At 47.1% G+C, this 22,474-nt stretch overlaps 7 protein-coding genes across 7 annotated transcripts; 3 read left to right on the top strand and 4 right to left on the bottom strand.

Annotated features, from left to right (window-relative positions):
- Positions 1 to 3,944: 3,944 nt before the first annotated feature.
- derA (putative ER-associated proteolytic system protein Der1) lies at positions 3,945 to 4,766 on the bottom strand (the record flags this gene model as incomplete). Its single annotated transcript, XM_026757878.1, has 2 exons — positions 3,945 to 4,505; positions 4,578 to 4,766. The coding sequence occupies 2 exons, from the start codon at positions 4,764 to 4,766 to the stop codon at positions 3,945 to 3,947; spliced, it is 750 nt and encodes a 249-aa protein (XP_026610856.1).
- A 799-nt stretch (positions 4,767 to 5,565) lies between these two features.
- HH3V (histone H3 family protein) lies at positions 5,566 to 6,181 on the top strand (the record flags this gene model as incomplete). Its single annotated transcript, XM_026757742.1, has 2 exons — positions 5,566 to 5,758; positions 5,835 to 6,181. 2 exons carry the CDS (start codon positions 5,566 to 5,568, stop codon positions 6,179 to 6,181), a joined length of 540 nt encoding a protein of 179 aa, XP_026610855.1.
- A 797-nt stretch (positions 6,182 to 6,978) lies between these two features.
- Positions 6,979 to 11,794, bottom strand: CDV56_103559 (uncharacterized protein; the record flags this gene model as incomplete). The annotated part of the gene is made up of 9 exons (XM_026757178.1): positions 6,979 to 7,719; positions 7,783 to 7,820; positions 7,873 to 8,525; positions 8,574 to 8,708; positions 8,764 to 8,781; positions 8,924 to 8,956; positions 9,004 to 9,719; positions 10,938 to 11,478; positions 11,547 to 11,794. The coding sequence occupies 9 exons, from the start codon at positions 11,792 to 11,794 to the stop codon at positions 6,979 to 6,981; spliced, it is 3,123 nt and encodes a 1,040-aa protein (XP_026610854.1).
- Positions 11,795 to 12,981: 1,187 nt separating this feature from the next.
- Positions 12,982 to 14,644, top strand: CDV56_103258 (putative hydrolase, alpha/beta fold family; the record flags this gene model as incomplete). Its single annotated transcript, XM_026756877.1, has 6 exons — positions 12,982 to 13,686; positions 13,739 to 13,899; positions 13,957 to 14,037; positions 14,103 to 14,226; positions 14,279 to 14,407; positions 14,459 to 14,644. The coding sequence occupies 6 exons, from the start codon at positions 12,982 to 12,984 to the stop codon at positions 14,642 to 14,644; spliced, it is 1,386 nt and encodes a 461-aa protein (XP_026610853.1).
- Positions 14,645 to 14,815: 171 nt separating this feature from the next.
- Positions 14,816 to 15,563, bottom strand: loc1 (the record flags this gene model as incomplete). Its single annotated transcript, XM_026756759.1, has 3 exons — positions 14,816 to 14,950; positions 15,053 to 15,202; positions 15,276 to 15,563. The coding sequence occupies 3 exons, from the start codon at positions 15,561 to 15,563 to the stop codon at positions 14,816 to 14,818; spliced, it is 573 nt and encodes a 190-aa protein (XP_026610852.1).
- A 417-nt stretch (positions 15,564 to 15,980) lies between these two features.
- Positions 15,981 to 16,740, top strand: CDV56_103012 (putative NADH-ubiquinone oxidoreductase B14 subunit; the record flags this gene model as incomplete). The annotated part of the gene is made up of 4 exons (XM_026756631.1): positions 15,981 to 16,023; positions 16,138 to 16,199; positions 16,343 to 16,489; positions 16,621 to 16,740. 4 exons carry the CDS (start codon positions 15,981 to 15,983, stop codon positions 16,738 to 16,740), a joined length of 372 nt encoding a protein of 123 aa, XP_026610851.1.
- A 396-nt stretch (positions 16,741 to 17,136) lies between these two features.
- On the bottom strand, positions 17,137 to 17,763 carry RPC19 (DNA-directed RNA polymerase core subunit RPC19; the record flags this gene model as incomplete). The annotated part of the gene is made up of 4 exons (XM_026756506.1): positions 17,137 to 17,270; positions 17,326 to 17,402; positions 17,458 to 17,549; positions 17,641 to 17,763. 4 exons carry the CDS (start codon positions 17,761 to 17,763, stop codon positions 17,137 to 17,139), a joined length of 426 nt encoding a protein of 141 aa, XP_026610850.1.
- Between the last annotated feature and the right edge of the window lie 4,711 nt (positions 17,764 to 22,474).

Below are 22,474 nucleotides of genomic sequence, written 5' to 3'. Positions count from 1 at the left end.
ATAATAAAGGGATGGAATCATGGTATATTATTTTTTTTTATAAAGCAAAAGAGGGGGTACAAGAGTTGGCGTAAGTTGGGGGGCTTGAGAATTATAAAAAAAAAAAAGAAAAGCGTTAAAAAAAAAAAGAGAAGGATTTTATAGAAAATTTTTGATGAAAAAAAAAAAAAAAGAAAAGAAAAGAAAGGGCAAAAATATCTAGAAATAAAAAAAAAAAAAAAAAAAAAAAAAAAAAAGAGGTAAAGAAAAAAAAAAGGGAGAGGGAAAAAATGATTCAGGGAGCGAAGAGAAGGAACGAACGATGCCTAGCTACAAAGTAATAGCAATATAGCATCAGCTAGAGAAAGATAAGTAGAGACTAGAGAGCGACTTAAACAGTTTAAAAAAGTGAAAGGAAGAAAGAAAGAAGGGAGGCGTGGCCGCGTGTGTGTTTGAGACGTTCAATTCGCCCATGTCAACATCCCTTAACAGCGGTCCATGGTTCCGAGGGAGGACACAGGAGTGGATAGTTCAGGGGAGAAGGCCCTGGAGAGGTGGGGGCGTGATACGGACAGTGGAGCAGGTTTGCGAATATTCGGGGAAAGACTTTAGGTTGGACGGAGTTTGCTAGAGCCTAGGGACTCAGGGAGCCACTGCGCCAGAGCTAAGCCTCCGCCACTCTACTTGATCTAGCCCGCGAAATCCTTGCCTAATTGGGTCTAGTATTAAACCTTCACCGGGCTAGTTTATTACCGAGTTGTACTCCGTACTCCGTAGGAGCATGGAAGGCCTTGAAATTACGTACCTTACGCGTGGAGTATCTGGTAGGATAAGTAAGGTAGGTATGGATGTTAAGAAGTTGGCGCCAATGAAACTGACGGAGTGACAAGGTTCGTCTTTGAAACTAAGCCACTTTTGCTGATAGTTCATCTGCATCTGCTTTCTTCATTAGCCGCTCGTCGAGACTCAAGAAGGATAACTAAGCGGGATTGGCGCAGTCCAAAGCCAATGGGTAGTATGGAAAAGAGCATTGAGAAGAGCATTGAGCATTCCTTTCTTCTACAGAAACTTAAATGACGATTGCCGCTTTTCAATGCAATATCTAGAAGATGATTATATCCTTATTTTTTTTGGGGGGGGGAGGGGTCTACACCACATGATTATCTCTACTCTGGAACTTTAATGTTTTCTTTACAAGGATGATTGCATTTGTTGGAATATCATTTCCGTGTGGGTTACTTCTTATGCCTTGGCTGTGTGTATAGATAGGACCAATAAATGATGTGTCTGATGATAATGCAAAGCCGCTGGGGATACTCCGTGGAAGTGACCACCTCAGATCTTCCATTGGCTTGTTAAACCTGGAAGTAATGTCGTTCCTCGTACTCGTATCGCCGCTTGTGCATTGTGTAGCGGCATACGGAGTATACCTTATGGAGATATTTAGAGTTAATATAGGTCCACCATGAATCCATCCTGATCAGCTCAACCAAAAAAAGGCTCATTGTATGTATGGAAATTTGAAGGTCACTGATTTCAAGGATCGATTCCTCGATTTGAGCCAGTCGCTCCGATATCAACTATCTTGGCTGTTGAAGAAAAGGATTCTGTACCACACCATAAAAGCCAGCTGTCAGCCTGTCACTAGGGACGAACTGCGAGGCCTCGGAGTATCCAAGCTCCCAAAATACATGCCAATTGATCACCTAGATATGATTGTTGAGGGAGCTGTTTCGTACCTAAGGTTGTTTCAAGTTTCATCAGGATGGAGTTTCCATGTATGGCTGGCGTAAGGTGTAATATTACGACCTACTGTGGCTTGGACATTACCACCTTACCTAGATAGGTACCGAGCACTAAGCCTGGAACGGGCCAAGGAGTACGTATGCAGTCCGAGGCACTGCCCCAAAACCACAGAAGATACGGAACACAGTACGGAGCACTGTAACTCCGTACTCCGTACCTACTGCATATCTGACGATTGACGAAGGTTTGCCTCTATATCGGCTGCGGCGCAGCAAGATTTCGACAGCACATCTCGTCGCAGTTCACACATCCTTATTGAATTCAATCTATGACCTAATTTGCTCCTGCTTCCATCAAACTTAGGATCCCCTTATGCGGCCATGTCTTCTCATCATGCTCTTGTCAGGTGGCGTTGACCGCGTAACACTTCCAAGCAAATCCCCAACAATAGGCAACAACGATTCCAGAGATTGTTTCAACAGAGAACCGTCCCATTGTCGAAATCCCAAACATCGCCACACAAGAGAAAACTCACCATCATCCGCCTTGCGATCCTAGGCTTGAAGGGATGCTGAGCCTTGGTTGAGAAGGAAGTTCAAACCCCGGCTCCGAGCGTCGGCCAAGGCTTCCAAATCAGTACCAGCAAATGAAGGCAAGAATCCGTTCTGTTAGACGGTTACACATCTAGATAACGCACAGAAAGGAACTGTCAGAAGACTCCAATGAGTGGATTTAAGGTGAGGTTAGTGGTATAATCCAGCTGAATGATGCAGTGGCTTGCATCTGCTCTTTGCTCAAGTCGACCAGACTTCAACCTCCAGACATGCAGCCATCTACCCCTACCAGACACAATTCACAAGAGTCACAAGGCATCTCACTCCATAATCCTACCTTGGTGCGCTCAAACTGTAAAGAATCAAAGTATCATGATCACATCCCCCTCTACCAAAGACAAAAAAAAGAGAGAAAATCAAAGTTCAATGTCCATGAGATGACCGCCCCCCACAAATCGAACAAACCAATCAACATTCTCACACTCTGAGGGGAAACCACCTAAATGGCTGCAAAACTCGTGGCATCCAAAGGCTTGGCCATGTAGATCTGCTTTTCATTGGGCGAAATGCATGCAATAGGTGAAATTCACTGGAAGACTCAATGTGGGTCACTTATCTACCATAATGTTCCTTGCCCAGATAGGCATTTTAGATGGTACTATGTTATGCAGAGAACCTCTTCTTCTCCTTCTAGTGATCATTTCATCATCATTATTATAAGACGTGTTCACCAGACCATTTAATAATGTCTGGTGTGATCATCAACGTGCAGCTGGTTATTAAGCCCCCGACATCAGATGATGTAGTCACATTCTACTAAAGTGGATCACGCACATATGGAATGGTCTTTAGCGACTGATCACTACCTAATCATGAAGGTGGATGTCTGACAAAGTAGCACTGCAGCCCGATAAGCGCGCAGTCCTCCAGTGTACTAACTACTGGCCGATATCGACTATTGATAAGGAAATGAGCAACCGAAGTCATGGCTTGTCGTAAGTCAAGTATTAGGTAGGAGCCGAGGGCCTGAGGCAGATGCAGGAGCTGATCTTCGTTGGATTTTTGCCTACAGCTTCAGAGTGCTGCTTTACAAGTCTTTATCCTAAGCTCTGTCTCTATTCATATCTAGAAGTGTCTATTCGTCAAAGCAGTATGTAATGGAAGAAATCCCCATATGTCCTTCATCAACCATTACAGCCAGAATGTCGTGCCGCATCAATGATGGTAGTCCACACGATACGCAAGACCATTTAAACACTGCCTATACTGACCACCACATGAGTTTTCATACAGCGGGACGATCATAGTGCGGAATTCCCCCATGTCTTGAGCCAGCTCGACCAATTGCAACATGTGCGGTGCACCTCGTCCTCGTCTTTTCACCAAAGTGTGCTGCTTGCTTGCCGTCGGGGGCCCTGATATGCCGTGATCTCTAATTATCAACACTGGACAGTATCCCAAACAGATGACTTCTTGCAAGCAAATCCGTCGGAGCTTGGAGCACTGAATCCAGCCACAGCTACCGCAGTATTGCTAAGCCGATTCCTGCTCAGGTGATCATTATACCTATAGGATGTCGCCGCGCTGGATGCGCTGCTACTGCGAGTGATCATCTCGCCCTGAACCTTGGGGCGCTGAAAAGAAGTTGCCAAATACGTGAACGACTCATCGGACCTCAGGCGCCGCGGCGGCGGCAAAATTGCGGTTTACATTAGCCGTATCTGTTCTTTGTGCCTCCCCAGCTCTTGTTCTCGGATCAAAAATTCGCCTCCACCATTGTGGCGGATCTAAGGGGCGATGGCCGCCGTGAAGCGACGGGTAGACGTCATTGAAGAAGTACCAGATGTGGCCGACAACAATGCCACAAATCTCGTCCTTGGGTACAATGCCGTGCACAACCAAGCTGAAGGCCATCAGAACCCAGGGAAGATATGGCGCAGTGAAGACCAAAATGCCAAGGAAACTGAGTCGAGTGTCTGGGTTGCGGCGACTCCAAATGTACACCAAGCTGGAGGAGAGGGCGGTGCCTAGGAAGGGAAGAGAGAGAAATGGCGAAATGAGGAGGAGAGAGGTCATCGCGTAGAATAAAAGCCATGAAAAATGAGCGGGAGATCGACCGGAAGATTCTTCGAGGAGTCGCGAGTACCGCTGAAGGAAAAAGACATGGAAGAGTAGATCGAGACTTAATGGACCGAAGTAGAGAAACGTTGTGAGAAGCCGCCAGTACTGCCATTACAGTCAGCCTTGCTCCTGCTCAAATAAGGGCTCCCTGTAGAGCTGGAGTTTCTCACAACGTACCTGAGACTTGACGTAAACTGCGCGGAAGCTGTAGAACAGTTGAAATGGTGTCAGGATATGACATTGCACCAATACTGAAGTAGCCACGGTCGCAACAGTCCACCATCGAGTAACTGGAGGCATTTCATAGAACCATTGCTCCAAGGGGAACTGCCCGCCCTGTCCACCATTTCCCCAGATGGCGGCCATTACGTCGGAGCTAGAGCAATAAGGAAGAGCGGAGAACTGGTTGAGCTTGGTTAAGGGAGTGATCGATAGTGATATGAAGAGCTGAGCGACAATCAATGTCCTAGTGAAGGGCACAGGCAGTATGATCGAATAATGTACAAAAGGCACATGTGATATTGGACAGCCTGTCAAACTGGATAAATATCACGGCAAGCATGAGAGCTCCAGGTGGCCTTTTCTCCACCCCCGAACAAACGTCAATCGGGGGGATTTGCTTACGGGTTGCTTACTTGGCCGATAGTTACGGAGTACATATTGCATAATCGATAAGCAATTCGAGTACTTATCATCACGTGCTAATCAAGCGCGCGCTTCGGGTAAGGACGCGCTACGCGTCCAATAATTCGAATGGCTGGGAACAAAGACTACCGGGCGCATACTGAAAGAGACAGTGGAGACATGGAGTAATTGAGGGATCACCAACCACCCCAATTCCATCCCAACAGTCCTCTTCTGTTTGAAGAAGATTATCTCGAGATAGAGGGGTCCATGCCAAGTGTTCCTCGGGTGGAATTGGTTCGATGTCAGGCCAAATGCACAATTCTATCTAAATTAGGATCAAAACAAACCAAAACAAAACAAACTACTTCTTGTGCTCGCGCGATCACCCGTCATCAGACAGAACACAGCGAATTTGCAGAAGGCACATAATCGCGCAACCGAACGGATCTCTTCAACGGTCTTATTCGCGCGAAGATACGCCCTCAATCGCCCTCTCGAGTAACGTTTCTCGCGTAACACCGAACGCCCATTGTTCACCATGCCGCCGAAGACAGGACGAGGCCGTAAAGCGACTGGGGTTCCTCGAACACAACCTCGAGATGACGGAGGTGCAGGTCCATCTAATGCTGCTGCTACTGCATCACCTTCGACTCGGGGACGGCGCAAGTCCCGCGGAGGAACAAGGGGGGGCAAGCGACCAGCCGGCGCACCGAAGCCGTCAGACGTCCAACGTATGTACATACATGATCCTTACGCAGACAGCGTATCCAACCCTTTGCAATAGCATTATCGCTAATACCGTACTAGCTGGGGACCCAACCCCTCAAGGTCGCCGACACCGGTACAGGCCGGGAACCGTCGCATTGAAAGAGATCCGCAAATACCAGCGCTCATATGACCTCCTTATTCAGAAGCTACCGTTTGCGCGACTCGTACGCGAGGTCGCATTGGAACTTCTCCCCGCTGAAGTAGGCGCGGAGTTACGGTGGCAGTCACAAGCAATTCAGGCGCTTCAGGAGGCCGCAGAAGCTTTCCTCGTCCATCTTTTCGAGGATACTAATCTCTGTGCTTTACATGCTAAGCGTGTAACGATTATGCAGAAAGATATTCAGCTTGCCCGAAGAATACGCGGCGTCTGGGGTGGTCTGGGTTGATGTCGAGCATCCAGATTGCAACATAGTGGCGTTTTGTGAGGAAAGAAATATCAGGAAAATACAAGAAATCTTTCAAAGGAGGAATCAGATGCAAAGGGGCGATGGCATCAATATCGATTATTGCACGCAGAAAGTCGACTTGTTCCGTGATCTTCGATTCTCGTTCGAGCTTTTTACTGTTATATCATGGTGCGATTCAACCTGACTTTGTGTGGTGTAAGGTACATGTTGCAGGCGTATGGAGAGTTGTGGGGTCATATTCAGGATATGGGTTTCTATCTGGTTCGCGTCAGCCGTTACATTGAGATTGTTTGTGCTATGGCCAAAGAGCCTTCGTGGAGTTCGATGCGTGTATATTTAAGTAGTTGTCTTGCCCGCAAGGTTGAATAGTGGATGCTATGAAGTCGGCTTATCCAGCTAGTGTGCACTTCAATTCCGTCAAGGAAAGTGCAAATTATCTTTATCTGGAAACTTACTAGGATTATGCGATGAGTTTTCTGAGCAAATCGCGTTCAATTTCATCAGGTGTCGCAAGGGAATGACCGCGATCTGCATGTTCATAGCAGGTTTCCATGCTCATATAGCAAATGCTGTAGCAAGAACTTGTTGTATCAATATGTCGGCTCCCATTTATGTATCCCAGATGCGCCAGCCATGTCCCATGTACGCAAAGATCATCACAATTGGCCATGAAGTGGTATCACAGAACAGAAGCCTAGCAAAATTGCCTTGGACAGAACCGTAGAAACGAAAATAAAAAGAAATAAGAACGAAGGTATGGAGAGAAGAAGATGGATTCACAGAGGTCGTTTCAGAGCTGACGGCAATCCGGTCATCACGCGGTGGCCCTCATCGCGAACTCCCTTTGCCTCTTCACTTTTCCCTTGCCTCTCCAGTGTCTCTGCCAGTATTTCATCAGTGACGCTGACCCAGAGTCGGTCATTGGCCTTCTTTGCCATTGCCCGGCCTGCACGAGCGCTCTTCTCAGATTGCTCTCCGACCACGCCGCGGAAATACTTCCAGCTCATGAACGTCAGGGTCATGCAGGTGATTTGACTGTTGCTGATTGCCGTGGCAGATTGGAGAGCCTGCTGAAGATACTGCTTGGTCTGAATAGTCGACTCTGTTTGCACAGTTGCACATACAAGGTAATAAGCCGCCTGGATATACTTGTTCGGGCTACCCTTACAGAATGACTCGACGAGGGACAAAGCGCTGGGAAGATCGGAGTGAGACGGATGATCGGGGTCACGGAGTATGAGAATCGTATTTAAGGCGGCAAGGATGGCGATGTCACGACGAGGATCATTTCGTGCAGTCTTACTGGTGGTTGACGCCATCGAGAGGAGAGGGGACTGGAAAATAGAAAGGGCAGCCTTCAGATCGCCAGTCGCCTGCGCCAGTGCGCCCGTTGCATACTCCATCAAGCACTGAATGGTATCAGGGAGCTGATCCCCGAGTTCCTCGGCAATGGGACGTAGCTCCTTTAGTGTCTGATTCGCCAGATCCCAATCTGTACGACCACAGGCAAGAAAAACCTGCTGAAGAAGAAGATTGCAATACAGAATCCTTCGCCAATCAACGCGTCTATTCGCACTGACCATTGACTCGGCAACTTCTTGTGGTGCTTTGAAGCTTCCTGCGGACCCCCATTAGAAATCTTTGGAACCATAGAACGAAATAGGACCTACCCTTAATCATTCGTATCCCTTCCTGGAGGAATTTCTCAGCCTTACGACCATCATAAGAGTTCCTTGAGCTGAGTGTAATCGAGCTAAGGAAATAGCAGAGCGCATAGAGATCGTGCTGGGGAAGCCAATTGAAACTCAACAGCAGCGTCCCGTTTTGCACTTGCAGGATATCGCCTGTATCAATGGAGGAGGGTCCAGCTGATCTTCCGCTCAAAGGAATTGAAAAAGAGCCATCAGCACGCCAATTCGGATCATTCAATCTTTCATCCATCAAATCTTGCATGACCTTCAATTTTTGTGATGACTGGTTCACGTCGTATTCAAGGAGACTGCAACAAATATCAACCATTTGAACCAGAGTCGAGAGCTGCGGTATATGGCGGAGCTCATCATTGAGTTGATGGCTTCTTGCTACTGCAACCGCACGCTGAGCCTGTTCAATTGCATCGGAGCTCGTTCCATGTTGCAGATGAGCAAGTGCTTCAATCACGGCCGACATAGCCGCAACAGCTTTGTCACCTTGTCGGTTAGCCATATTGGAGATCTTATGCAGGTGTTGCAGCGCAGAGACCGAATCCTGATGTGCCGATGCTGATAACGAAAGTGACACCCGAAGAAATCGAAAAGCATACTCCCAAGCCGAATGGCGATATCTGCGACTGTTAGAAGCAAGATGTGTGGAATATAATGTTACCACTTACGCTTCAACATCCTGTATCATACCATCGACCGCTTTCAATGAGGCTTTCGGGTTGGTCTTGTGTAGCATCCGCGCCAGAAGATGCTGCATACTATACTTGAGATCTAACATGCGATTCTGCAAGATCGTAAGTAATCTGATGGTGTGTTCAACGAGGAAAGGCAGTGCACAGCCGAGGGACGCCAACTCACTCGCTCACATAAATCAATCTGTCGAAGCGAGAGCGTTAGTAGACTGCTGGTTTAATGAACGACTGTGCGCTGGATCCCTTACCCCTTTGCTCAAGGCTGTTTCCGCCTCAAGATCATTCTCCGTCTCCTCAAACAGTATGCGCGCATATCGCAACCTTACAAGAGCTTCCATTCGAGGCTGTAGCCTCCAATTCTAAAACGTAACACTCGAATTAGCTTGAATGCTCGACCGTTACTCACAAAGCAATCGTTATAATCGGGACAGCGGCCACCCAAACCTTTAAGACTGCCTCCAGACAACCAAGACCTGTTGCAACAAGCTTGTAATATTCCTCAATGTCCATCTCCTGCCTTGATAAAGCGACCATGGTTCCGTGACCATGAGCTGCCTTTAGATACTCGTCTGCCAAGCTCAACAAGAGGACTTGATAATCTATAGGGGGCTTGCTTGGCTTCTGCACTGGCTGCTGAGCATTCTGACGTTGCACTTGTTTTTTAGAGCCCTGGCGCTGCATTTTTTGTTGGACTTCCGGTGAAGGAGCCGGGATCAGGACTTGAGGCAGGGGTTTCGAGGCCGGTACAGGAGGCGCGGGTTTCGATGATGACGGAACGGGAGGGGCAGCTCTCGAGGACGGAACAGAAGTCGCAGGTTTCGATGACGACGGAAGAGGAGCAGGTTTTGGAGAAGGCACAGGAGGTGCCGCAGCTACTGGATTTGAACTTGGAACCGAAGGGGCCGGAAGAGCAACCTGGGGGTACTGGTTGAAGACATTATTTCCCAGGTTTGGAGTTGGCGCTGTCTGATATGCCGATTGTTTTGATTGCGCCGATGTTGAGGTGGCCGCGACAGCCTGGGAACGGTTGCTGTTGCCTGCAACAAAAACCACGGGTTGGGCACCATATTGGGTTGAGCCATGGGCAAGTTGAGATGACGAGGCAGGAGGAATAAGCGGTTGCTGGAACACGTCAGATGGATTCACATATTGCTGTTGCGGCTGCTGCTGTTGTTGGTGGTGCGATTGTTGTTGGTGTTGATGCTGCTCTATATTATATGCCTGTCCGTATGACGAATATGGCGAAATTATAGTCTGAGGGTAAGCGACAGGCTTGCCATATTCATATGGCGAAGCGTTCGAGTCGGCATCGCTATACAGTAGCTGCTGTAGCTGTACGTGTTGCTGCTGTGGTTGTTGCAAATACTGCGGATATTGACCGTTATGAGATGGTGGGTAGTTCATCGCCCCCGAACGCAGATAAATGGCATGGAATCGCAACACTCTGCTACCCTGGATAGATTTCGTATTTGAGGATGAAGATGTTATCGAATTCGAACCAGATACCTTTCATCCTGATACGCGCTTCCTTTTCCGTTTCGGTTCGGAGAAACTCCAGGGCGGTCAGACCAGTCAATTCACCTACGTATGACTTCTTTTAAACAAAAGCCTAAGAGAACCATGGTCATGCTGAAACCTTCGACGTTGTTCGCAAGGTGTTTTTGTTTCATTAACGAAGTATTACGGGAAGTTCGAGGTAGACAGACATCACGCAAATGGTACAGAGATGCATTGCAAGGAAATAACTCGATCTACTCCGTACTATATGAGGGTATACTCTATGAGAAGCAAAGGTTCCTATCCAAACAGACAAAAAAGAGAAGAGAAATAATGAGAAGAATAATACTCGATGGCAAACGAAAAACCAGTATGCATGCCCATCATAACGCCTTGCCTCCCACCCAATGGCTGAGCTGGAAGTACCGAAGGCTCAGTGAGTCTTCCCGGTCTTTAAATCATGTTTATTGAAGTGTAAAGCTGACTCATCGACTGATCTTGGACTGCTGGACCAAGGATATCCATTCCCAAAGCAGGTGCGCCGGTAGAAGGGGGATGCTCCCGGACAGTCCAAGGGCATAGCTCACTGCAATTGTCGACGTCAACCGAATTCTCGGCGGGATGTATACGTTGAGAAGCCCACGCCTGGTCTGGTATCGATGTCGTCCCACCAAGGCATCTCTCGGTCCAGAAGTGGTAAGTTGCCTTGCCTGAGTCTTGGTCCTCATGGGAAGGTTGCCTCCGAGCACACTTGAGCACTGACTTGCAAGAATTGCAAATTGATATTCGCTTGCATGACGTGCAGATGCTGTCGAAGCTTTGGCAAATAGTCGTCTGGCATACACTGGAAAGCCACAGGTCGACTGATCGATGAGCACATCCGAAACGGGGCGTTATGTATTCTTCCTTTCCTAGCTTTCCGGATTCCGTTGTCAATCTGTATTCGGTCTTGATTTTTAGCTGGTCTTCGTCGTCCAGCTCCGGGAAAATCTCAATCTGTAGTTGTGTAGGCCCATAGTCCTTGGAGCAAGAATGCCAGCAGAACCGCTGTTGAACGCCGGCTCCAAACTGAGACTCCAAGGCGGCAATCGACCGCTGTCGCACTTTCAAAAGTTCAACAAGATCCAACTTATCCCGAAACGTCAATTTCTTGCAGGGACACAAGTCAACTATGCCCGCAAAGTTACCCAACATACATGCTCGGTCCTCCGGTTTGCGCCTGAGTTCCCGAGAGGAGAAAGCACCTCGTGGGTGGAGCTTCAGACATTTCGAGCAGGCCCACCACCTGCTGTTCTCTAGTATATTGATGAGTTGCCACCGTGTGGTGACGAAATTGTGTCCGTTTCGGTAATGGTGAAACAGAGGTGCAAAGTCCTGGCTGAACCTGAAGGGCCCAAATTAGCGAAGTGGACTTCAATGCCTTAGGCAAAGCTGGCGAGGCAGTGTCTGTACCTTACAGATCTGAAAATGGCTCCGCATATCGCAAACAGTCGTTTACACGTCAGAGCCAGGCATGTTTCAGGTATTACAGATAGATGCGAGATGATCTCTAGCAGCAGCTCTGTGGGCAGTTCAAGAAGATAGCACCGGGTGGAAGGACTCGTCGCTGTCGGTTGCTCTTCGGATTGGCCTCGCACCCACGTATTCATCTTCGCAACAGTCTTCAGCTTTTCTCCAGCCCGGCGGAAAGGATACACCATGTTGACTGAAAGCCGCTTGCTTTCGATACGGATTACACTAGAAGCCAGCGACTTGGCGCTTTGTCTCCAGCGTTTCTTGTCCTTTGCTCCGAAAACCTTCGTCGAAGATTGACAGTAAGTCATGGAGATGGTAAGAACCAGCTAGTTCGCTGCTGGCTCATAGGTATCATAGTGTGTAGTTATATGAAAGCGACAAAAGCGCATCGTGTGACAAAGAGCTGTCATAAAGGAAGAGTAAGAGAGGGAGGGCCTGTTGACCTTGAAGTAGTCCCCCACGACGGCTGGAAGTTGCACGCAAACGGAGCACGCGCTATGATCACAGTGTAGCAGATGCTATCAGGATTACATACAAGGCTAGGGCTCCCGATGCAGGGTCACTGTCTGACCAACCCAAAGGATGGCTGCTTCAACTCATCAATACAAAAAAGCTGCAAGCATAAGTAGGTTCCAAAATATCTGTAAAGTAAATATAGAAACCAGATTCCCATTCTGAAGGGTATTTGCATGATGACATCTCGCCGAGTTTTGAGCTGGCTTTCCGCATTCGGGTCCCTGACAGCCGCATTGAGCACTCTTAAATCCCGTAGATGTCTGCATCTTTCTTCTCGAGATATTCACACTTCCAACGTATGCTATTCGACTAAGAAAAGCCACAGTCCAGCCTGATAAGAAGACTGAGGGAAAGAGTTCGATGTAACTGGCTATAGTTCGGTATCAACTGACTGCTAGCTTCTGATCATAGTCATAGGGTTTCTCTGTGTCTCATGATGCAAGGAAAAACAAACAGAACAAACATCGGAAGTAAGCATGTGATTGCTGAGTCATTGATCAGATAACAATGCTTATGTCATGGCTTCCCGATATAGTAGTGATGCCGAGGCACAGGGAGGAGAAAAAAAATCCTATACATGCACAGGTGTGATGTAGAGTGGGATGTAGGCCTGTTTTCTGTATCTTGATTCTGTTTCCTGTTTCTTAACTTTTGATGTTACTATTGTCATAGCAAAACTCTGCTTATAGATCAGATCGTTGATGTATTCAGACGGGTCAGTCAATCATTGCTCCCTTTCAGACTTTCAGAGCTTGGTCCTTCAGGCTGCCGCTGTGGCTACGACTGACTTGTCACTCAAAGTATCCTGAACTCCTATTTACTTCCGTTGATTATCTCTGGACTGCTCGTCATAGGCATGTTGTCATGGATTCGGCCAAGTGCGCGACTTTCTTTTTTCCATTCCAAGGATAACAAACTTCTCCTGACCAAAAAGTCTGGCGAATCTGGTGTTAAGCAGCAGGTTGCGCTGGCGGACGTCTGTCGCGCTGCGACCCCGGCGAAATGCCATCTGAATCCTTTGCTTTTCAATGGACATTTGCAGACTGCCTGGACCACCGTCAAATTCGATGATGTTCCTGTGTACTACAAGCGTAGGATGTTTGAGGCCGACAGTTCGATGTATAAAGGGCAATTTGCAGTGGATTTCGTCGTTGAGCCGTATGAAACGCCCAAGGACAACGCCGAAGCTACTGATAAAGCGAGGAGATACACTCTTCCTTCAGGTCTTCCGGAACGGACGTCTTTCTTATCAGAAGAGGAGTTCCAAGCTCTGCCTTCAGACGATACGAAGCCCATGCTTGTGCTTCTCCATGGTCTAAGCGGTGGCTCACACGAGATCTATCTGCGCCATGTACTCGCTCCACTCATTGCAGATGGAAATTGGGAAGCATGTGTGGTCAATTCCAGAGGCTGCTCTCAAACCAAAATTTCTACCGGTGTGCTCTACAATGCCCGGGCCACCTGGGATGTTCGTCAGACTGTAAAATGGCTCCGCAAGGCGTTTCCAAATCGACCCCTGTTTGGAATTGGGTTCTCGCTCGGCGCAAATATCCTTGCCAATGTAAGTTGCTCCCATCCGCGGATTGAGTGTCCATTAACACTTTCGTGCGCAGTACCTCGGTGAAGAAGGTGATGCATGTCAGCTGAAAGCGGCGGTACTCTGTGCGAGCCCGTGGAATTTAGAGGTCAGCTCGACAAATCTCCAGAAGACATGGCTCGGGCTTGAGGTGTACAGCAAGACAATGGGATCGAGCATGAAGCGACTCTTTGAACAGTGAGTTCAGCCCGATCAATAGCTCTCTTCTTATCCAGGCTGACTAGTATATATTAGACATGTTGAAGAAGTTTCAAAGAATCCGCGGATTGACGTGGAGGCAGTCAGGAACACCAAATACTTGCATGAATTTGATCGGTAAGACTTCGTGCATTGTCTCAACCCACTTTTGGCCGTCACTAAGTTATTGATCATTTCTTTAGGGCACTGCAATGCGCAACATGGGGATACCCTACAGAGGGCGCATACTATCGAGACGCGGCATCTATCGATTCCATGCTTGCCATTCGAATCCCATTCTTCACCGTGCAGGCCGAAGACGATCCGGTCGGTCCTATAATTAATTCTAGGGTTTAACGTCGAACTAACCACTTTGTAGATCGCTTCGGTCGATGCGCTTCCTTTTCAAGAAATGACGCAGACACCCTATGGTGTCATGTTGACTACGTCCTGGGGTGGTCACCTCGGTTGGTTTGAAATCGGTGGAGATAGGTGGTTTGTGAAACCGGTGTGTATCTTGCTACAGGACCCCAGACGCATCTATTGACTTTTGAGATAGGTGACCAACTTTCTGAACACAATGGCCAAGGAGATTGACCTCGGGACGCCTTTCATAGTTGAGCATCCTGAAAAGCTTCCAGGTCATATTGCGAACCACTTTGATTTGAGCAAAGATCCAGACACGGCACCCAAACCGGACTTTGACCCCATGCGGCGCAAATTAGCCATGAAGATGGTGCAATAAGGCGAACATGAATACACACTTCTAGATTGGTTGGGAAGACTGGTATATATTGTTATGAGTTGCCCAATCATGTCACTTTCGGGTAATACATAGACCTGCGGAAACGCCAAACAACCCCATCTAAATACATAGAATTGGTATAGACAGAATAAACTTTTATACATAGAACGCTCAAGCAAAAGAAACACTCTTTCTCTTTCCTTTTGACTTTGAATCTGATCTGGCCGTCGAAGCATCAGGTTTGGAGTCTTCATTGTCACCGCTCTTGCGCTTCCGCTTCTGGCGAATTGATTGTTTCGCTTCTTCCTATATTCCCAGATCTCTGTTAGCCAATGCCTCCATACAGAGCAAGTTCAACCGAGGTTTTCCGTATGGGAACCCGATAATGTTTATAATGTCGATACATACCAACTTGTTCTTCTTTTCCGCATGTCTCGCTTCTGCTTCCTTCCTCTTGGCTTCGCGGATCTCCTCTAATTGACGCGCCTTCTGCAACTTGGACTCAATGTGGCCCTCTTGTTCGGCATTGACCATGGCAAGGATAGTCATCATTCCCTCCTATACACGGAGCAGGTGTCAGTGATCTTCAGCCGATAGTCAGAGACAAAGGCTGGGGAATGGGCACACGCACCTGATCATCAACAAAGACCTTTCCCTTCTTCTTGCCCTTTGGCTTCACTACTCCAACAGGCGTGATCATGTTCAGCTTCGGGAGGTCCAGTTCTTCTTCTTTATAATCTCTCTTCTTCGTCTTCTTCAGCAGTGATGGCTCCGTACGTGCCTTCGACTTCACTTCCTTGGGTGGCGGGCGCTTTGCATTTTTCTTGCTCACTTTCGAGGCGGATGAGAGAGGCTTGCTCTTTCCTGAGTCACTCTTGGAGGAGGACCTGCCTTTGACTGAAGGCTTATTCGGCGCCATATCTGTTATCTATCGAGATCGTGCGTCGCACGTGGGTATCGTGCAGAGGAAATCGAATTTGCTGATGTCTTTTCGCTTAGGGCAGGTTGATAGTGAGAGGAAGAAAAGTAGACCAGAATTGTATTAGACAGCTTCCACAGTTACTCGTACCGATAAAATGGGGCAAAATGCGCATATGGAGATTAATACTTGGAACCATAAGGTAGCAAATCTCGATGCTCTCCAAATAACTGCGGATGAAATTTTTTGAAAGAGGAAGGCGGTAGGGCGAACCAGCGAGGATCCCATAACCTCCACTTCCAACCCATCCATCGTCACGCTAACTCGAGCCCAAAAAAGGAACGTCGACTTCCAGCGCATCCGTCCCTCCCCCAGCTTGCCGTGTCTAGGCTCGGATCACCGACCACTTCGTCCAAGATGACCATCAATCCCACTTACCTCGCGCAGCGCACGCGCTCCTGTATGTGCAGTCCTTCCCGCACACGAGACCCCGAGACGGTCCGGCGATGACCTTACAAATTGCCGCGATGTCAGTGGATGGACTGGCCGATGCTAACGTGCATGATCATGATAGCTGTCAATTGGGCCGACGCAAAGTCTCGCGTCATCAAGTCCTACAGAGAATGGCTCAGAGCGGTCAGTTCGCCCATCCCGCAGCTATACATACTTTGATTTAGCCCTTGAATGTCCGTCCATTGGGCTACTGAAAGCTCTAAGCATTGGCGAACGTTTCTCCGTATGCAAGAAAGGACTGACATGGAAAACGTCGAGGAGAATAGTCCCCCGAGATCCAGACCATGTACTCCTTGAACATCCCCGTATCCGCAATCCGGACGAAGATTCGCCAAGAGTTTGAGAAGCACCGCTACGTTCAGCAGCTGGGTGTTGTTGATGTTCTGTTGTTCCAGAGCCATGCAGAATACCAGGTCAGTCCAGAGGCTACCGATTCACTTAATTCATGCCAAGCCGACGATATGATGCGAATGATATGTTCTCCGTGGCTTGATCCTATGTCTCGAAATGGCCTTCTTGGGACTTTACTGATGCTACTTTTTAGGAAACCCTCAACTACTGGAAGCAGCTTTCGCATGTGATGAAATACTTCCGGCCAGAAGAGGAGCCCGGTGCTAGATTACCTCCTAACTTCATCTCTGGATTCTTGGAAGGCCGCAATTGAATTTCCTTTTCGAATTTGTTCACTTGCCATGATTTCCTTCCGTTTTCGGGGATTGGGGCATTGCGTTGCGTCCCAGATAGAACGTGTCATGTAAATATTGTCAGACTACCAAATTGCAGCTTTTGTTCCTCGCATGTTGCATCTCATTCTACCCTTCCACTACTTGTGCAGGTCAGGTCGCAGAAGGATAAGACTTCTCATGAACAGATGTAATCATTTGCAGGTCTGTTGCACATCGTACACCGAATTTGGATATCTAATAATCCTATTAAAGACAAGTTTACTCCGATACAATGCCATAGAAAACAAAATCGTCCCAAGAATGAATACATCGGAAACTTTTGGCTTCAATATACAACGCCATAAATGTCAAGTCCAACCAAAAAGAGTCATGCATCACGAGGTCATCTTATCAGCCTGGGCAGCACTGTAAGCATCCCGCGCTGATGTGAATTTGTCTGTGACGACATCACAGAGATCCATCAAAGCCTCCAAGCCCTTCTCCAGGGCTTCAACTGCAGTCGTTGTATCTGCGACATCCCGTCAGCTCCATCAACCCCGCCTATATGTGGCAGAAATACATACCATAGGTCTGGATACGCAAGTTCATCTTGGCTTCCGAGGGATGCGGGATCGTATATCCGCAGAATTCAACTTCGGGGCTGAAAGGGGTCAGTCATTGCTACATCGCCAAGAACAAGAATATGGCCGACTCACTTCTTCATGATGGCGTAACGTAACGCGTTCCCTAGAGTATGGCCCTCACCTTCAAACTGAAACGAAGCTGCGGTCTCGGTGGCACCCGGTAGCTAAGAAGATTCAGTAAGCGACCAGTCGACAAAAATTCGTGCTGCATGTCTGATGGGAGCAGAACCGCGAACGAGGGGACATATAACGCACCACGACAATACGCTTTTCCTCAAGCTCGAATTCCTCCTGTTCAAATTCCTGCTGTTCTTGCTCCTGAGGAGCAGTGTCCATCATGGACTGGTCTTGGTCTTGAGAGTGTACAGAGGCTGGCATGGTGTGAGGCCGAAGAAAGGGTATGTAGCACGGTTGGTTGTACAGAGAGTGATAGTTGAGACGCGGGTTTCGTCAGCTTGGTCCAGGTGTGGAAGAGTGCGTTAAATGCGCTTTGTCAAAAATTGCTAGCCCAGATATCTTTGTCTCTGGTCGATATGTCTGCTTTTTCCAGTTGAACTTCTTATCCTAGATCTTGTTGTTTCCGAGATCAGTGGTTTGTAGGCAGCGGAGGTCCTTAGGGCGTCGCGTTCCTAGGTGCTCTTCCAACGGTGCGATTAAATCGACAGAGCAATTGCAAGTGATTTCGACTGTTGAGTATAGTAGTTCTTTAATGCAATTCAGTAGTGAGCGTCGAGGAGGAAATCCGAGTTGCGTAATTCACCAGGTCCCTCAAGGGAAGAAAAAAGAGTAAAAATGGTTATCGATAGTGCGTAGACCGCCTTCGGTATTCGGCGAATCTTGGCAGATCATCACGGAGAGGTACCTTAATATAGATCCCTTTGAGCTCGTAGTAGAGCAGAGAGCTTTATTGCGTCTGTACAATTACTGGAACATGCTCTAAAAGGCTGATCAATTCCAAATATCCACAGTTGCAGCATGCGGAGTTAGTGATGAGAAGTTGCTGCTCGGCCGGAGGAAGCAACTACTACTGTACTCCGTACAGCTTGAACTATCACAAGTAGAGATACCGAGCTTCAGCAAGAGGCTGTCAGGGATCAATGCAGGGTATTGACCGTCCTAATTTTCAAACAGTCCAGTTCTTAGTTATCAAACACCTCATGATCAACCACTATCCCGATTTTGTGGATGTCGTGCAACTCTGGCTTGTCGAGCAAGAGCTATCCACCCTTTCAGTGAGCGCAGTGCAGATACTGGATTCTGTTGGATCTGCTGGCAAGAATGAAGTCGCAGCATCTGAGCGGTTATATAAAGGGATATGATATCAGTCATTCGGGCTCCCGAACAGCTGTGACCTAGGAAACATACACTTCCTGAAACTTCTTCATATCGCTGTCATTATCTATGGCAAGGAAATTTCCGAAGTGTCAGGGATCACTGACATCTGACATTTGGCAAACACTAAAGGAAACTATTGAAATGAAATTGAATATGGTGGTATCCATCGACTGGTGGGCTTTCTGCTATTTCGAGAAGATCTCAGATTAAGATCGGCTCGAAAATCGATTTCTCGGTGCAAAGACCACTGACCAACTGCTGCAACGCATATGCCCATGGGCGGATGGGCCATAGCACAACTTCCCTAGTTCCCTGACTGAGGAATAGGTCTGTGCAGACTCCCGTCTTAGATACTTCGTATGGTGTTTTACCAGTCTCTGAGGATGATCACTTAGAGGGTTCTCACTGTTGAATGAATAATGAAGAATCAGAAACACATGGTATTTATGATTCATTCAACCCATTTGAGTTTGAATTAATTTGCACTTTGAGGGTGAGCATGGAATGTGGGCCAAATTAAATCACTGTATCCCTCAAGGCGATGGCATCTGCCATCTTGATCCAGACTGGTGGCCCGTGTTCTAAGTTCATGCTTCCTCGAGGCCGTGAGTCGTGATAATTTCGCTAGGAACACTCGTGGGGCGAACAAATCACTAGTGCATCTAGCACGCAGTGCTAACTTGCTAAGGTTGGCCTAAGAATAATTTCCCGGAGGTTTGGATCATGAACTATCTACTTGCGTCGTACTTTTTTCGACCTGTCACAATCCCCAAAGAATCTATGAGCTGATTTGTGGATAGTACCATGTCTCGTTATTTAAGAGGATTCAGAGTACACCATAGGCAGGCTCTGTACTTTAAGGATAGGTGACATGATGATAGGACTGAGCACTTTTAACACAAGTCTAGATGGCTAGAGTATGGTCGTCGACTCTGTACCTTGATCGCTACGCGTAGATATCACATGATATCAGTCTTGTACGAGAGCGATAGGTTTACTCCATAGCAAGGTTAATGGTAAAAGTAACTTATGCAATGACAGGGTTTGCCGGTTTGCTTATATTGATTATGCACCAAGAACCACTTCGACATTCGCATTATGATTAGACTACTGTCAGAGACTTGACTTAGTGGATGTGACCACCAGCCAGCTACCTTTAATGAGCATTGGCGCTGCAACAGGAACAGGGATTGAGCGACCTAGGACATGAGGGTCTTCAGGATTGGCTCTCTTCCTGCATTAACTAGATAGATAGATCCGTGCTTCGATAATTAATTCCAGAAAAGTTGGCACCTGGCAGGCAATGGCGAGAACTGCGTGGGTCAAAAGTACTTATCAGAAGCAATTATTTCTCTGTAAGGTAGATCTGAGTTTTTACCACTACCAAACATCAAGTACAATGCTCCGAATCTATGCTTCAATGTTACACCCGCACTGACTCCTGAAGTGGACTATCATTCCTGAAGAAAAGGTGATGGACCGCATGAGGCAAAGGATCGTGTACACCGACTAGAGATCAAGGGCCATATTTGTTTGGCAAGAAGCGTATATTCGAGCCACAGGGGCACTCTGGATAGAGAGAAGATACTCCGTAATACTCCGCATCCGACGCGAATCTCGATCCGCGGAGGTTAGATGTATATGAGTTCGCGGAGAAGACCATGAGAGACCTCGATGTAACTAGGGATGCCCAGTATCCGAATTTTGGATAGGGGCGAGCAACCTGAAGAGCACGACAATTGACAATCGGTGCAGTCATGCTATGGAGTTGACTTACGAATACTATTGTCTAGGTAAAGAAGAGAAAAGTGTTTTTGTCGATGCAGCTTGATGTTCTGATGGTGATCAAGAAAAGCAGATCTATGCATAAAATAGATAGTTCCCTCGTGGGCTTGATTCTTGACTGACTACCCGGTTTATTGGAGCAATCTCTTTTGTCTCACAATCAACTTCAGTATCTAATATTAATGTCAGTAAGGATTCAAGCATACAGGGTAGGCTCGGATAATATGGTCTCTTGCAGACGGAACCTCAAAATGACCAAGCGAAAGCCCATGACAAACAACTTAAAACAACAAATGCTAGGGTCGGGGATTTGATTGGAGGATTTGAAGGATCATGGTGAGGGACGCTGGTGTCGCAGATTTCGTCGCCAGTCGCCACAGGGGAAAGAGGGGGCAGTATTTGTGTGTAACTTGACTGATTAGGAATAGACGGGACTAAGTAGTACCCGTCATGTTTGAGAGGTGTTTGGTACTAATACTATCTAGATACGGAGTAATACAGACTTACAGTAGATAACTATCTTGTTGACCCCTGGTTCTTAAGGTAAACTCGCATAATTATTGTCCTAATTCTGATGAACTATGAGCATATCTCCTAATTGATTTCTCAGCAGTGACTCGATGGACGCATGGACACCATACGTGCCTCTTGTTATCTTGTATGCCTCACAAGTCAGATCTGTTGAAAATGTATTTCCTATCTTGGCTACTTGATACCAAGCCGTCGATGGCGAAAACTTATCGCATCGGAAGCCAGGATGGTCAGACTGTCAGATACGGATACCTTATGGTGTTCCAGACTTCAATTTTTCAACCCAGGCAAGATTGAAAGTAAAGGTATCTGTCTGTATGTATTATCCTGTTGTTCGGGTTGCAAACCAAACTGTGATTCTGTAAGCACATCAACTTGGTTTTGACTTGAGATGGAGGCATACCTAGCTCTCTAACAGCTCCTCTTGATGATCATGTTTAATACATAGATATATGATATGGTATCCATGACTGAGATACGAATCGCATCCCATTCCCAGCATGGATTGTTGGAAGTTGGCTGTCACAGTTGTCACTTGTCACATCATTGACGGACAAGCCCTGGGCAGAAACAAACCATGTCTCAGAATGCTCCAATCGAGTCTCATCCCAAACTCTCATCGTCTCCACTCATCAGGAGGAAATAATAGTAACACCATCGAAATAAATGAAGTACATCTCTCTCTCTCGATCTCAGCTATCATAGAATATCAATATGTGTCATTATCATATTCAGTACTGAGTTGTATAACTACCTAGTCTAGCAGCATGAACGATGATACTTAAGAATCCAGAAATTTAATCCATAATCCCTTACAGAGTACGTACTTTGGATCTCAGAGATGTTTTAGAATTAAGTGGTCACAGCTTGTCTGGTTTGAGGTTTCATCCCCACATGCTCCTCCTCTCCCTCTCCATAGTTAATACTCCCACAGCCTCATGTTGTAAACTTGTATGTAGCTACATATCTAGGCTGCTCCATGTTCCGCAGTTCCTTCTCTCTCATCCTCCTGTCAGCCTCTGTGACTGTGAGAGTCGCCCAACCCCTCTTTAATTCTGTTACACTTTAGTAGTTGACCATATTTCCTTCTTCTGACCTTTGCTTTCCAGCCATATCCAAGTGGTCAAACACTGCTATCAAATTTACAACACTACCTAAATATGTACATGATTGATCCACTTTGTACTAGGTATCAGCTCCATTTTGTTTCTCCTCATTTCTCATCTTGATTTTCTATTAATTTTCATTATTATTATTTTATTGCCTCCTCTCAGTTCCTCGTCACCCTAACAGTCTTATATCTGCCTTCCAGTCATACCTGTCTTAATCCTTAATTCTCTCTTTGCTCTCCTCTTCCCCCCCTCCCCTTGACCCTTTCTCCAAATCACCTGTCAATTTTTCACGGCTTTTAGCTTTGTCTTTGTTCGTTCAAGAATCG

The sequence above is a fragment of the Aspergillus thermomutatus genome (assembly GCF_002237265.1).
Source record: "Aspergillus thermomutatus strain HMR AF 39 chromosome Unknown NODE_273, whole genome shotgun sequence".
Lineage (NCBI taxonomy): Eukaryota > Fungi > Ascomycota > Eurotiomycetes > Eurotiales > Aspergillaceae > Aspergillus > Aspergillus thermomutatus.
The sequence above is the reverse complement of the archived record's forward strand: the minus strand, read 5'-3'. Positions and strand labels throughout refer to the sequence as shown.